The sequence below is a fragment of the Lepisma saccharinum genome, chromosome 5, assembly GCF_977018435.1.
Source record: "Lepisma saccharinum chromosome 5, izLepSacc3.1, whole genome shotgun sequence".
Taxonomy (NCBI): Eukaryota; Metazoa; Arthropoda; class Insecta; order Zygentoma; family Lepismatidae; genus Lepisma; species Lepisma saccharinum.
In genome coordinates this window covers 4,127,473-4,140,702 of record NC_139233.1, presented here as the reverse complement: position 1 = coordinate 4,140,702, position 13,230 = coordinate 4,127,473, and the positions used below count along the sequence as shown (strand labels likewise).

At 34.6% G+C, this 13,230-nt stretch overlaps 2 protein-coding genes across 3 annotated transcripts in view; one reads left to right on the top strand and one right to left on the bottom strand.

The window, feature by feature from the left end:
• Window positions 1-1,578, top strand: part of LOC145987617 (DNA primase large subunit-like) — a 42,769-nt gene extending 41,191 nt beyond the window's left edge. The window contains exon 6 of one of the 2 annotated variants that reach the window (XM_083122016.1): window positions 1,295-1,578. In XM_083122016.1, coding sequence (XP_082978142.1) covers window positions 1,295-1,306 — 12 coding nt within the window. In that variant the 3' untranslated portion in view covers window positions 1,307-1,578. The other variant, XM_083122017.1, reaches the window with a different exon arrangement.
• Window positions 1,579-4,216: 2,638 nt separating this feature from the next.
• The window catches only part of LOC145988174 (magnesium-dependent phosphatase 1-like), a 23,559-nt gene continuing 14,545 nt past the window's right edge, over window positions 4,217-13,230 (bottom strand). The window contains exons 2-4 of the mRNA XM_083123002.1: window positions 8,781-8,841; window positions 6,341-6,559; window positions 4,217-4,436 (exon numbers count right to left, since the gene is read on the bottom strand). Of these exons, the coding sequence (XP_082979128.1) occupies window positions 4,265-4,436; window positions 6,341-6,559; window positions 8,781-8,841 (452 nt within the window). The 3' untranslated portion in view covers window positions 4,217-4,264. The remainder of the gene's footprint in view (window positions 4,437-6,340; window positions 6,560-8,780; window positions 8,842-13,230) is intronic.

The following is a 13,230-nucleotide window of genomic DNA, read 5'->3' as shown; positions in this document are numbered from 1 at the left end:
GGAATTTTCGGACCCGGATCCGGATTCAGAATTTTCGGATCCGGATCCAGATCCGAAACTTTCAGACCCAGATCCGGAATTTTTGGATCCGGATCCAGATTTTTCGGATCCGGATCCATTTGGCCATCCCTACTCCACACCCCCAGAAAACTGCTGCAAGAAAGGAACATGCTTGCAGACTGGAAATTGGCAGCAGCGCTGCAGCTACGTAACAATTATAAAAAAGTGGAAGGTTTATAAACCAACGAAACATCTGTAGGATTTTGGGGAAGATCCATCCCCCTTCTCTCTGGCTAACTGCACGACTGCCGCTGATGCACTGGTTACAGTTACAGCACTCCACCCTGGTCTGCAACTTACTAACCAGTAGATGCCTCTGCTTTTGCGTAATGAAGTACACAAAGGTTGACGAAGAGAGCCCACAAAAGTGATAATACAACTGTTGGACTCCACCACTATATTTGGCTGATGCCAGCGAAGCCCTTTTCTAAATTCATTCTTTCAAAACAATCGCTACGATATTCCAAAATCTGAAAAATTACACATGCTTAGAATTCATTCTAGAGCATTCGTGTGGTTAGTATTCTGTTGTCTAGATATTATGAACAGTTTATTACGCCTTATTAGGCCTTACTTTGCCATGAAACTATTGCGATATTTCGTGGCTTGCATAGCTATCAAACTAGGGACATAAAAAAATAACCAAAGTTTGTGTAAAGATCTTGTGCAATCTTGCCTTCTGTTGAATCCACAAGACACGAGAAATAATAATAATTAACAAATGAAAATGTTATGAGAAGAACCACAAGGCAATAAAAGATGAAGGCAACATAGAAGCCATCATACTCTGATAAGCCCCACAGCTGCAATGCATCTTCGCATAGAAGGGAAGCTTATATGAATGCTGTATGTACTATTAAAGAGTGTTAACAATTTATTTCACACTGGAAAGGAAAATGTAATTAAATATCTAAAAAAAAAAAATAATGAACAGGTATGGTCCGTTGCCATTTGTGAAGAGAGATGGAACTGGAATGCCATTCTGGCCTGCTCCGGTTCAATTCGAACCTTGTACATATTGCATAATATTAATGTTTATTTTTACCAATTACAGTTTATAAATATATGAAGAATCCATATTTAACATTGCCAGATTTTCCATGACAGTAGGAACCCTGAATAAAGCTACTGCCTTTACATTCAATCATTTCATGAAAGCAGAACGGGAAGTAGAGCCCTACCCATGCTTCATTTCAGCCATAGTGAAGATGTGATCATCTATGCCTCTATGCAGGCACATAGTTGAAAACAATTGCAACTGATCATCACAGCTTCTAGAAGAGGTATGTAAAATTCCAATAAGTTGCACATTTTAATATAAAAATATTTATTCTATAATTATACAAAATGCTAATGAACTTGACTTTTACATTTCAGTGTGAATGTATAAACAATTGCACATGCTTTCTTCTACACGCTTGGAGCAAACCTCAGTGCATTTCAATTTGACAACAAAAAGTAAGATAAAAATATGAAGCAGAGCAAGCTTGACACACTTAAGTACCACATTTCCCACATTCAGAGGCACTTCAAAAATCATAGTTGAAAAATAAAATTTATATATATATTTTTTAAATGTTTCACCTGTACTTCTGAATCTTTCATCAGACTAAATGACTTTACAATAATGTGTAATCTACAAAGGTTAACAATGCTCTTTGTTTTAATAATTAATTTGACATGGTTCTTAACCCCCAGAAAATAAAGCAATGCAGTGTTGGGATAGATGGATTTACAACTGTCCTTACTGAACTTTTCAGGGTGTTCAAATAATAGTGTGAGAAATATATATGAAAAAAATGTATAATGATAGAATAAATATATGCAAAGATGTAGTGTTGGGATATTTGACAATGGTTGTACAAGCAATGGTGATTCAAATTGTAATAAATATATGAAGAAAAATCCAGAGGAATACTGTGAAACACTTTTATTGAAGACTGTTAAAGTATGAGTATTATTAGTATATGTGAGAAAATATGTTGTGAAACATTTAGTCTGATGGGAAGCTTCAAAAGTAAAGCTAAAATATTGCCACTAAAATGTTTTAATTTCATAAAATTTAATATTATTGATAGGAACAAGCACTATCAAGGAGAATCTTGAGGCTACTGACGATACATATATTTGGCAAAAAAATATTTAATCATGACCAATGTAATATGAACAACTATAAAATTTAATCTGTAAATACTTGTACATATTTCTATCAAGGGAAAAGGTTGCATAAGAATGGAGTTTACATAAAGATTTGTAATTGTATATATTTACTGAACATCAATAAAATATCTTTCTTGAAAGTAAGGGAACACAAGATCTTTAAGAGTAAGAAAATACTAATAATACGATCATTAACTAAACAAATTTCCATTGGTTTCAAACATGAGTCCCATTGCAAAACATTCTAAGAGAACCAATATGTGTATGCAGGAAATAGTACTTTTCTTCAAGCAGGTATCCAGCAAAAAAGTGCAACTTAACAATAATTAACATTTCCAAATACCTTAATTATTGTTATTTACCATGCTTTCTTTGAAATAAGCTTTAGATAAAGTAACAAAAACAGGTTAAATGACCCAGAACTTAGTTGAAATTCATTTCTTACATGCTAGTTATAAAAATAAACATTCCACAGAGCTACCAAAATAGCTTTAACAACCTTAAATCTTTAAGATGTTTATTTGGTTCTTACATATGTAAACCAACAATAATAAAAATATATAAAACACATGAAACAATCTTTGGAAATAAATGAGCCTAACCTCCGTTCTTATGACGAACTTTATATTATCAGATTTTTTTTTTTCATAATAAACAGAGACTGTGTGAGTGAGTGTGTGTGAACAAGCCAATAATAACTAAATGTACGGGGTGGAAAACGATACAATTTATGGCACACAGTTTTTCATTTCAACAAAGATGAGAAAATGATACACTTATTTCATATAAATTACAAAATAAAATAAAGTGACAAATATACATTATTAAATAAAGCAATATGGCATTTTAACTTCTAACCTAATTGACTTTAATGTACATGAAAATGTGAGGTTAAAAACTGAGATTCCTCAAATTAGAGTAACTTATAAAAAACCCAAAACTGCAATATAAATTTTTACTACATAAAAATTAGAATCACTGAATAACTGTTATCAAGTATTTCAATTATATGCTCATATAACTTTCAAACACGATGCATGCAATGCCGCTCCAACTTGCATTAAGTTATGAGTATCAGTTACTATATAGTTCAGTAAAAGTAGTGCACATGGGTGATTTTTGTAAAGGAATCCATGTATGTAAGAACATATTTAAAAAAATCAAGAAAAGAACTTGTATCAAAGTACATGTTACGCTATATCGAATCTTTAGCACATCTTCATGTACACAAGCCAAAGCTTATCATGGAATACATGCAGAAAAACATTCATACTAGGTAGTTAGGATTTTAGTAATATTCATTTTTTACCACAAAAATTTGAACTGACTGCCACTGCTATGACCAGTGAACATTGTTACATATTTAGTTTGAACATGCCTTTGCACAGAACTGGGTTTCAAAGACACTTGAATTAAGGGTTGATAATTCTTCAAAAGTGATTATCATAAAAAAATATGTTTCAAATTGAAGTACAAAATAATCTTTGTAGGCCAAACACTTAACACATTTTTGTAGCTGCCAATATTTTCACTATTTCCCAATGCCGGTTACTACCTATAACACATTACACTCCTAGTTTATGCTATTTTTATATTTCCAGTCTTACTGACAAGAATATTCTAACAGTAGATAGTAACACAGAGTGAAAATATCACAAATAATACATTTCTTCCTACAGTTTTTCAATTAAATTTCCTGTTAGGATGCAAACTGCTTATTTCTAACATTCTTCAGCAAACTGTTTCATTTTTACACCCGACCACAAAAAAGGGGGAGGTTGTTGAATTTTGATTTGAGAAACAAGTAATCCGATGCAATGTTTTGTAAACTTAATTCTTCAACTTGAAAACTTTAGCATGCACTTCAGTACACAACTGGAACAAAATACAATTCATGGTACCAACAAATAAATGCATGTACTGGTACAAAATACAATTCATGATACCAACAAATAAATACATAAGTGAGTTTCTAAACTCAATGACAAATATCTGAAATTTGATCCTTTACTGAAACCAGCAGTAAGGCTTGAAGCTATAAACTTTATTTCCTTTCATTTGCATAGCGCTTCAACCCTTCCTCTATCACTCTCCAGGTAACGCCATGTTCAACCAAAATAGAAACGACGCCTTCATGGGTTAAATCACGAATATTCCTGTTTTCATCATCAAAAAACAGCATGTCTCTAAACTCAATACCTGAATTTTTCCTGATCCTGAAACATAAAAACAAAATCAGTAAAGAACATATTTAGCTTAAGGAATTTATGCTTCAGTCTAGTAATTACACATTTATTATAATCATCGTTTTCGGCACAATACTATATAAAGGCAAGTCAGTGCTTTTCAATACAGCTTCTACTTTCCAACCTACTGTTACATGTTTAGTACCCCATTGACCCATTTTTATTTTACCTGACCGGCAAGTTATTTTAATTTGTATCTCTCATGGACTAGATCTGTTCGTGACAGTTTCACGCACACTGGAAAAGATTTTTGCATAAGTTATATTTCAATATTTATTGCATGACAATCACTTATGTTACATCTCCCCTGTAATGGTATATGCACACTTGATCTTCAGCCACAACCCTGCCAATTTGCTTGGTGTTATAAAATGTTCCAATAGAATGTGAAAAATCATGGGAAACGTCCATTGGAATCATTCCATGTATAACAAGCCTAAATATGGTGCATTTTATTTTTTTTAAGCCTAAAATACAAGACTCTCTAGATTTTTGCAGTATTTTTAGTTTTCTTTAGCACAGAATGTGTTGAAATTTGTGGGAATTCTCATTTTATGCAAACTTTGTTATTTAGTGATTTCAAATATATGAGAAATGTGTTTAGAACATGTCACTGCAACAATTAACACTTTTCAGTGTTATCACGTTTGAAAAAGAAAATCAAAGTCCCTTGTAATAAATTACGTACATGTACTTGTTACAAGTAAGTTATTTGGTTGGCCCCATGGTGGAGTGATTAATCACGCTACAATGCCAGTGGTCCTGGGTTCAAATCCTGGCCTGGGCATGGATGTTTGTGAGTGTCCATTCATCATATCATCACCCATCCCTTTCTTCACAAATTAGCCAAAAGTGGCACAAGAAGCGAAGTAAAATTAAGCAAATCCATCAAGTGTTACTTTTCAGACAGTGAGCAGTGATGAAGTGAGGTGATATACTAGCATAATTTTCATGAAGCATCCCTTGAAGCTAGTCTCCAGGCTCAAAGAAACATCCCCCGGGGTAAGCATTTCCACTTCAGGCACTGGTTATAAGTATATGTTCATATTTGAATCTATGGGATTTATTACAACAACAGTTAGCATTACATTAATTCGTATTTTCAATAAATTAAAACTACAAAACTTTGTTACTTACTTGAAATGAGTATCTATTTTGTGCAACGACATTTCGGAAAGAACTGTTTTCTTCAGGTTCTTTTCTCGGCTATCCGAAATATACCATAGCCTCGTCAAATCGTGTCATTCATCAGGAAAAAGGAAACGGTACAAATTTGGTAAAGGTAAAATTTGGAAAACACTTCTAAAACCGTTGTTACCCCATGCTCTTTATCATTTATTAAAACTATCACTATAAAACCTTCGCACTAAAAGTCCCATGTACAACTAAAGAGCATGTGGGGGTAACAACGGTTTTAGAAGTGTTTTCCAAATTTGTACCGTTTCCTTTTTCCTGACGAATGACACAATTTGATGAGGCTATGGTATATTTCGGATAGCTGAGAAAAGAACCTGAAGAAGAAAACAGTTGTTTCCGAAACGTCGTTGCACAAAATAGATACTCATTTCACGTAAATAACAAAGTTTTGTATTTTTAATTTATTGAAAATACGAATTAATATATAGAAAGTGAGTAAGTCGCACATATCGTGAATTATGAGTTAGCATTACTTTAGATGGTCATCAATCAGTAAAGAAAAGTACAGCCCATGCATGCATGCATGCACCTGTAAAACTAGCTTGCAGTTCCTTTTTGATCAAAGTAACAGTTACTCAGTTACTTTTCAAGCAAAGTTACTAACTTGGTTACTGTTTGAGCAGAAAACTTCCCAATGACTGTTAATTAATTCTTAACAGCATTTTACAAATACTCACTCAGAAAAATGCTGCACTTTACAGCCAGGATAAATTTCAATGTATGAAAAATACTGTCGCCAGTTCCACAAATCAAGAAGTTGATTCGCACCCCGGATCTCTCCAGTTCTGGAAGCCACACCAAGAATAAAACCACTTTCCTTAAGCCTCTTAAGGACTTCAGGCACTTCTGAGTAGCATTTTATCTGTTGGCCGTGATTATCAATTATTTTTCCATTGCTGCAAGACAAAAGGAAGAGAGATCACCTGAAGAGCACTGCAGAATAACAACTGCTAAAATACCTTATTTGGTGGTGTGGGAGAGGGAGGGAGGGAAAGAGAGACACCCAGGTACATTGGGTGGGCTTGTCAAGTTCTAAAGATACGTTTTCCAGGAGATTCTTGCCCCCCCTTCACTGATGAATTCGATACCAGGTATAGGCACATAGTAGTTTGGATCCCACTTTAAACTGTACTGTAAGTCCAGTCCTGATTAGCCTATCTGTGCATAAAATGGATGTAAATAAAAAACTCGAACTTAAAAAGTAATATATTATATATCTATGGAAAGATGTTTTGTAGATTTCAGAAAGGTTTGGTAAATAATATCCTTGAACCATCCCCCCCCCCCCCAAATAAAAAAAAAACAGTCTGCATGTGAAAACACGATATTTTCAGTTCAGTTAGTCAATTAACGCTAGATTTCTATGTGATTCATTCTGTGTTTCCTTTAATACTTTTTTGTTAAACTGATTTTTTTTTTTTTTATGTTGAGAAGAGTATGTTTGCCTTTGATTTTGTTGATGACCAACACATGTCGTTGAAATCTAAATTTAATGTTTTGCTTGAACTGTGCAATGTACTTACAATGACTGCAAACATAAGTATACATTGCTGAGTTTTTTAAAAATTATCTAGTTATTTTTTAATAATAAAAAATAAGAAGTCGGCAGTTTACTGTATAAGTTATCTTGCATCGCAGGTTTTATTGTTTTGTGTGTTTTCTGGTATTTTTAAAGCAGTGAAGACGCGTGACCAAGAAGCCTACATGTAGTTTCAATACGGACCTGTAACAAGAATTTAAATTCCTGCATCGTGACACAAACTTAAAAGACAAATCTCTCAGATATGTGGGGGAAGTTTTATCAACATTTGTTGAAGAATAAAGCTGTTCTCAAGAAGATTGGTTCATCTGATAAATACTTCTAGCATTCCTCAATTTCAGCATAGGACTAACACCAAAACTTGATCAGAAGGGACGAGAAACAATGTCATACCTAGATTATAATTATGAATACCTTTTGCCAACGCGAAATCATATTTCGTTCATAAATCATATTGTTTACAATGTATCATTTATGTGATCCATACTTTAATAAATAATAATAACAACAATAATGTAATTGGGCCTTTTTCAGGAGGAAGGGTAATCTGAGCACCTTGGGATGTCCCATTTTTGGGCAAAATATTATAATAATCATGCTACATTATCATTAAAAAAATGTCAACATTGAGCTAACAAAACTATAACAAATATTTTAAGTTACAATTATGTAGTAGTAGTTTCATTAACACACTCAACAAATATTTCCATAGTAGGTTCATACATACAGTATCAGAAATGGAAAAATGTATATTTACACATATATTTTTATTTATTTTAATCAAACTGTTCAAATATTTTACAGGACCGTTTACCAGGAAAATCCTTTCTCTAAAAAACATATCTATGTATATGGTGCCAAAAACCATACAAGCAATTTTAAGCATTTTTTAAATAAAAAAAATATATTTAAAAAAAATTATCAAAATGTTCTTTTTTTTAAATAACACACCATGATATTTATCCACCTTGAGTAGAACTAAGATCACATGACTAAACAACTGACAGCTTATAAACTAAAAGGATAAAATCTAGGAACAGAGTATTTTCATCATCTATGATGACAATGTGGTAACATCCACTGAACCAGATTAAGCTGGAAAGGCAGAAATCCTAGTCATTGTTAAGTTGTTGTTGATAACTTTGGGAAATAAATGTCATTGTCCACACTGTTTTCATTCCATCTTTCTTTCACATTCACATAATATAAGACTGGACGTTATTTTTCGGAATTCTACCCATCTTCACGTACATTCCTCATATTGAAGAGATTTTCTTGGGCAATCAGCCAGGTGATTTCCAGAAAGTCTTTCGAGAGCTAACGTCACTCTCATCTTCACTTCATTCCCTGAAGAGGAGAGTGACGTTAGCTCTCGAAAGCCTTTCCGGAAATCACCTGGCTGATTGCCCGAGAAAACCTCTTCAATATTCGCCGCCAGGAAAGCTTCAAGAATTATTTCTCATATTGTTATGTGGTATTCAGCACACCTTTGCTAAACCAACCACAACTATTTTATTATGTACAAAAATAATATATTTAAAACTTAAATAATTGATGAACAAATATATAATAATTACCTGTCCTTTTTGAATGGAGGATCAACATGTGTATCTACCCAAAATGGCCACAAGGTGTAATCTAAAAAAAGATTTAAAATATGGTACATTATTAACAATTCCATTTTTAATTAACTTAAAAATATTCGTAATATCATAAACTTTGGAACTCAAGTTTTACTTTAAAACTCCCATCCTTCTGTATGAATGTAGAAAGTTGTAAAGACAATACATTTTTCAAGTTAACGTCCATTTAGGGGTGATTCCTGCTTAGAGTCCTAAACCTTGTCCCAGAGACACAAATATTTAATGGATGATATTGAACTTGATGTCTTCACACTGGACTCTGGGAAGAAATCGGGCAAATAGATTTGCATGTGTTAAGGAAAGCCAATAAGAAGCCTTCTTACAGTGAGACAATTTGCATTTAATCACTTTACACAGTTTCTGTAGGGCTTCGGAAAAGATATAAAGTACACATTCCTCATATGATCTCGATAATTACATATTGAATCACTTCAGAAAAGACCATATGCACAATGCTTACCCAGCATGATTTCAACCGAAATATGGTGCATTGAATTATGGAGGAAGTTGTTCGCTGATTATCATCCATTTCATTGCTCTATTTGGAATGTGGTTTACATAAAAATGATAAAAGATCAGATATAAACATTAATAATTTCTTTAGGGCTGGACCGAAACTATGTATCGGTAAGTATCAGTTTGATTTTTTTGCCGATATCATCGGATACCAAAGGTTGATTGATTGATTTGCTTCATTTTACTTCACTTCTTGTGCCACTTTTGGCTAATTTGCGAAGATGGGAATGAGTGATGATACTCATGTACACTCACAATCATCCATGTCCAGGCCGGGATTCAAACCTGGGACCCCTAGCGTCGTAGCATGATGTGCTAACCACTCTGCCACGGGGGCCGGCGATGATACCAAAGATTTTGAGTGGCTAGAGCAGCCAAGAGAAATAACTCATTCGTCAAGATTTGTCCTTTTCAAAGATTCGTTCACCCTTCCTTCTGACATGTTGGGATCCCACACAAGAATTCCCATGTACATTTCTGAAAATGATGCACCCTCCTGGGAAGGAGATGACAAGATCAAAGACAGGGCTAAAGCGAAAGCGCCCAAACGTGATATTGAAGGCATGGAACTGCCTGGTGTTCAATGCATTGTGGAAATAATAGAAACCATTCCTTGCCAATTCTTGTTAGCAAACTCGTAAGAAAGTGATGTTTTCAAAACCAGCATTATTATAATGCTTGACTCATTCCTGAGTTCCTGGGAAAGGGATGAATGTTGCTGTGGGAGAGAGGGTTGTTGATTTTCTTCTTGTGATCTACCCATCTGTGTGACTGCTGCCTGATGCCGACACTGCAGTGACTTGTTTTCATTGCAAATGACAGAGAATAATGGAGAGTAGGACATACACCGAGCTGCCAAATTAGGAATTAATTATATATCTGTGTTTGTGTATATTTTTATGTCGGTTTCCTCCCTCCCCAGGTTAATCCAAACGATAAGAATGTTGTTTACATTTGTATTTATTTTGCATTCCTTGTGCAAGCTGTACGCTATACGCACTACATACATTTTATTTTACACACTATAACTTTCTCTGGCAGGGACACTTATAATAATACACCAATTTTTTCAGTGTATCTGCAACAATTTAACAATGCTTGCAACGTTTCAAAAACAACTTCTTCTTTTTTTGCATCCTCTGGGCGTAGAAAGAAGTTCACATAAAATGTCACAGGACATTTTAAGTGATCTAATTTTATATGAGAATAATTTAGGAGTATTTGATATCATTAATACTAATGTGATGTGATGAGTTTGTTATTTTACTGAAATTACACGAGTTTTGGTATCGGTTGGAATCAGTTAAGGTATCGGCAAATGGTCTTATTGGCTCAGCCCTCATTATTTTATCTCAAAATAAGTGGCTCACAGTAGGATACAACACAATTCTTGACAGTCACCAGACAAATATTTCAGGAAAAAAAAACAGACTATATCCATTCCATCCACATTTTAGACGATACATTGGACACTATTATAATATTATTCTATATATTATACATATTAGAGAATTTTAAATTCTGTGGTCAATACCTTAAAAGAAAAACAGATACAATGTCCCAAGTGAACTTAGTTTCCTCCATGGACATTTGTTACTTTGAAAATAAATCACCAGGCTGCAGTATCTGTCATTAAACCAGAGGCGTGGCGTGTGTGTAACCGCTGTTATCGCCAGAGCTAGGAATTTTAGGTGCAAAAATTTGCCAATAAAGGTGCAAAAAAGGTGCCAATTTTTGTACAAAAAAGGTGCTAAAATAGTTGCTAATTTTCAGATGTAAATTTTATTGTGAGCAGTGCATACATATATGATTCAATTTGTCTGGATAAACACAGAGTATTCACTGGTTTTAAGGCGAAGAGGGACAATAACGCACCAGGCATGCATTTATTCCAATATCGTCGGAATGAGCAATGGTACTAAAAAGATCTCCGCCAGAAATGAAGAGTATGAATTTCTCCCCATTTGGCAAGTGGAAGCGGTTTCTTAAGTTGATTATTACGCCTTATACGGTCTTTGAAAAATATGATGAATTAGTATTTACAGAATCCCATGTATTCCTTATGGAGGAGCAACTTTAAATTCAAGTTACGGCTAAACCAATGGGAGTTTTGTATTTTCCATTTGAAAATGTAATCTTCAATGGATCCTCTACCACATCATATGTTTTTTTCCGCCATCGGAAGTTTGATATTCCCAAGAGAACCAGTAAAGTAATTCTCCCATATGCGTAATGTTAAATTTCTGCCTATCTGCTACAGCTACCCCGCACACGCTTCACCCCTCGAGGCTCGTCGCGGAGGGCAGAGGGGGAGGGGCGAGAAGAGGTCTGTCTACTGGTCACCGAACGAGAAACACATGTTCGTTTTAGAGGAAAAATATTTCTGAAGGGTCCACCAGAGTAAACAAGCTTGCAGGGTGGGATTCGCGACCAAGGCATGCTAGGCAAGAAGGCCCTGGAAGCTATGAAAAGTAGGGACGGTAGAAAAACAAAAGCAGACAGCAGGGAATAGATTTCAGGTAGAAAGGCAGGAAACGTATTATACAGTTTCTTGTAATATGCAGTAACGTACTTGAACAAGCCTGGAAAATTACGGGCAGAATACGGGAGAGGCATGGAGTTACTATAATAATTATGTAATTCTTCATGGATTTGTCTCAATATATATGTAACCGAACAAATACAGTACATATTTACATTATATCTATATTTATTTGGTTTACCATTGTTTACCTATTGTTTTACTGTAACTTGTACTTCTCCTCATTGCAATTTTTCGTTTCCGCACAATATATATTAAACTTTGGGACATCTCTGTTTCAAGAACGATGATTTATTAGTGCTGGGGTAGGAAATAAAACCAGTAGCGTACGCAGGATTTCATCAAGGGGGGTGTTATTTCGAAAACTTTCTACAAATTCACATTACCATTGTTTTATTACACTTTAATTAATTAATAAAAATAAATTAATTAATAATTATTATAATCAATTTGTTTAATTACTACTAATAATTACTACTAATGCAGCTGCTATTTATGAAAGAAATAGAACAAAATTACATTTCTTTTGTTTCTTTGTTACGAAATAATTGTCTAGTCAACGGTTATTTGTATATGATAAGTGAGACATTTTAAGTGTGAAAAAAATCCATAAAAACAAGCAACTATATTAAATTTATTGAAATAATCGATCGAAATATGAAATTCATTCAAGGAGCCGCGCTGGTCAAGTTTGACAACTTCGTGGGATATCCGGGTGCGATTCCCGGAATTGGTTGGAATTTATCCAACCTTGTCTCCGCACCCAGCCTCATAGCAATGGGTCTGAGAGCAACCCTGGGGGATGAAGGCTGCCGGAGCATGGTGTTGATCACATCACCTGCAAAATAGTTCGAGATCGAGAATCTTTGGGGCCCACCACACCACTACGTGTGCCTTCATGGCACGGTGCTATATGCACGAGGGAATTTACGTTACCTTTACCTATGGAACTCGCCCAGGATGATGATGTTGCTGAATTCCACTGAGTCTATGTTTTCGTTGAAAAGTAAGTTTATAGACATTCCAACACATTTATCACTTCTAGGTGATTCACAAAGCACTTCTTCAACATTATTTAATGATGTGGATGTAGACTCAGCATCACTTGAGAGTGCACAAGGGGATGTGAAATCAGTACCGGGAAGAACGTTTGAAATAAGGTCGGCACACTGCGACGAAGCAAGGAATTTTCACAATTTTCGCGAGAGTCAATGCGCGACTTTTTGCAAAACAAATTGCAAAATTGAACTTGGCGGCCGCTTAGATTGTGTTTGGAATGTTGTGTTTTTCTTCATGCTGCATGGGAATAATAATTCAAATTATTAT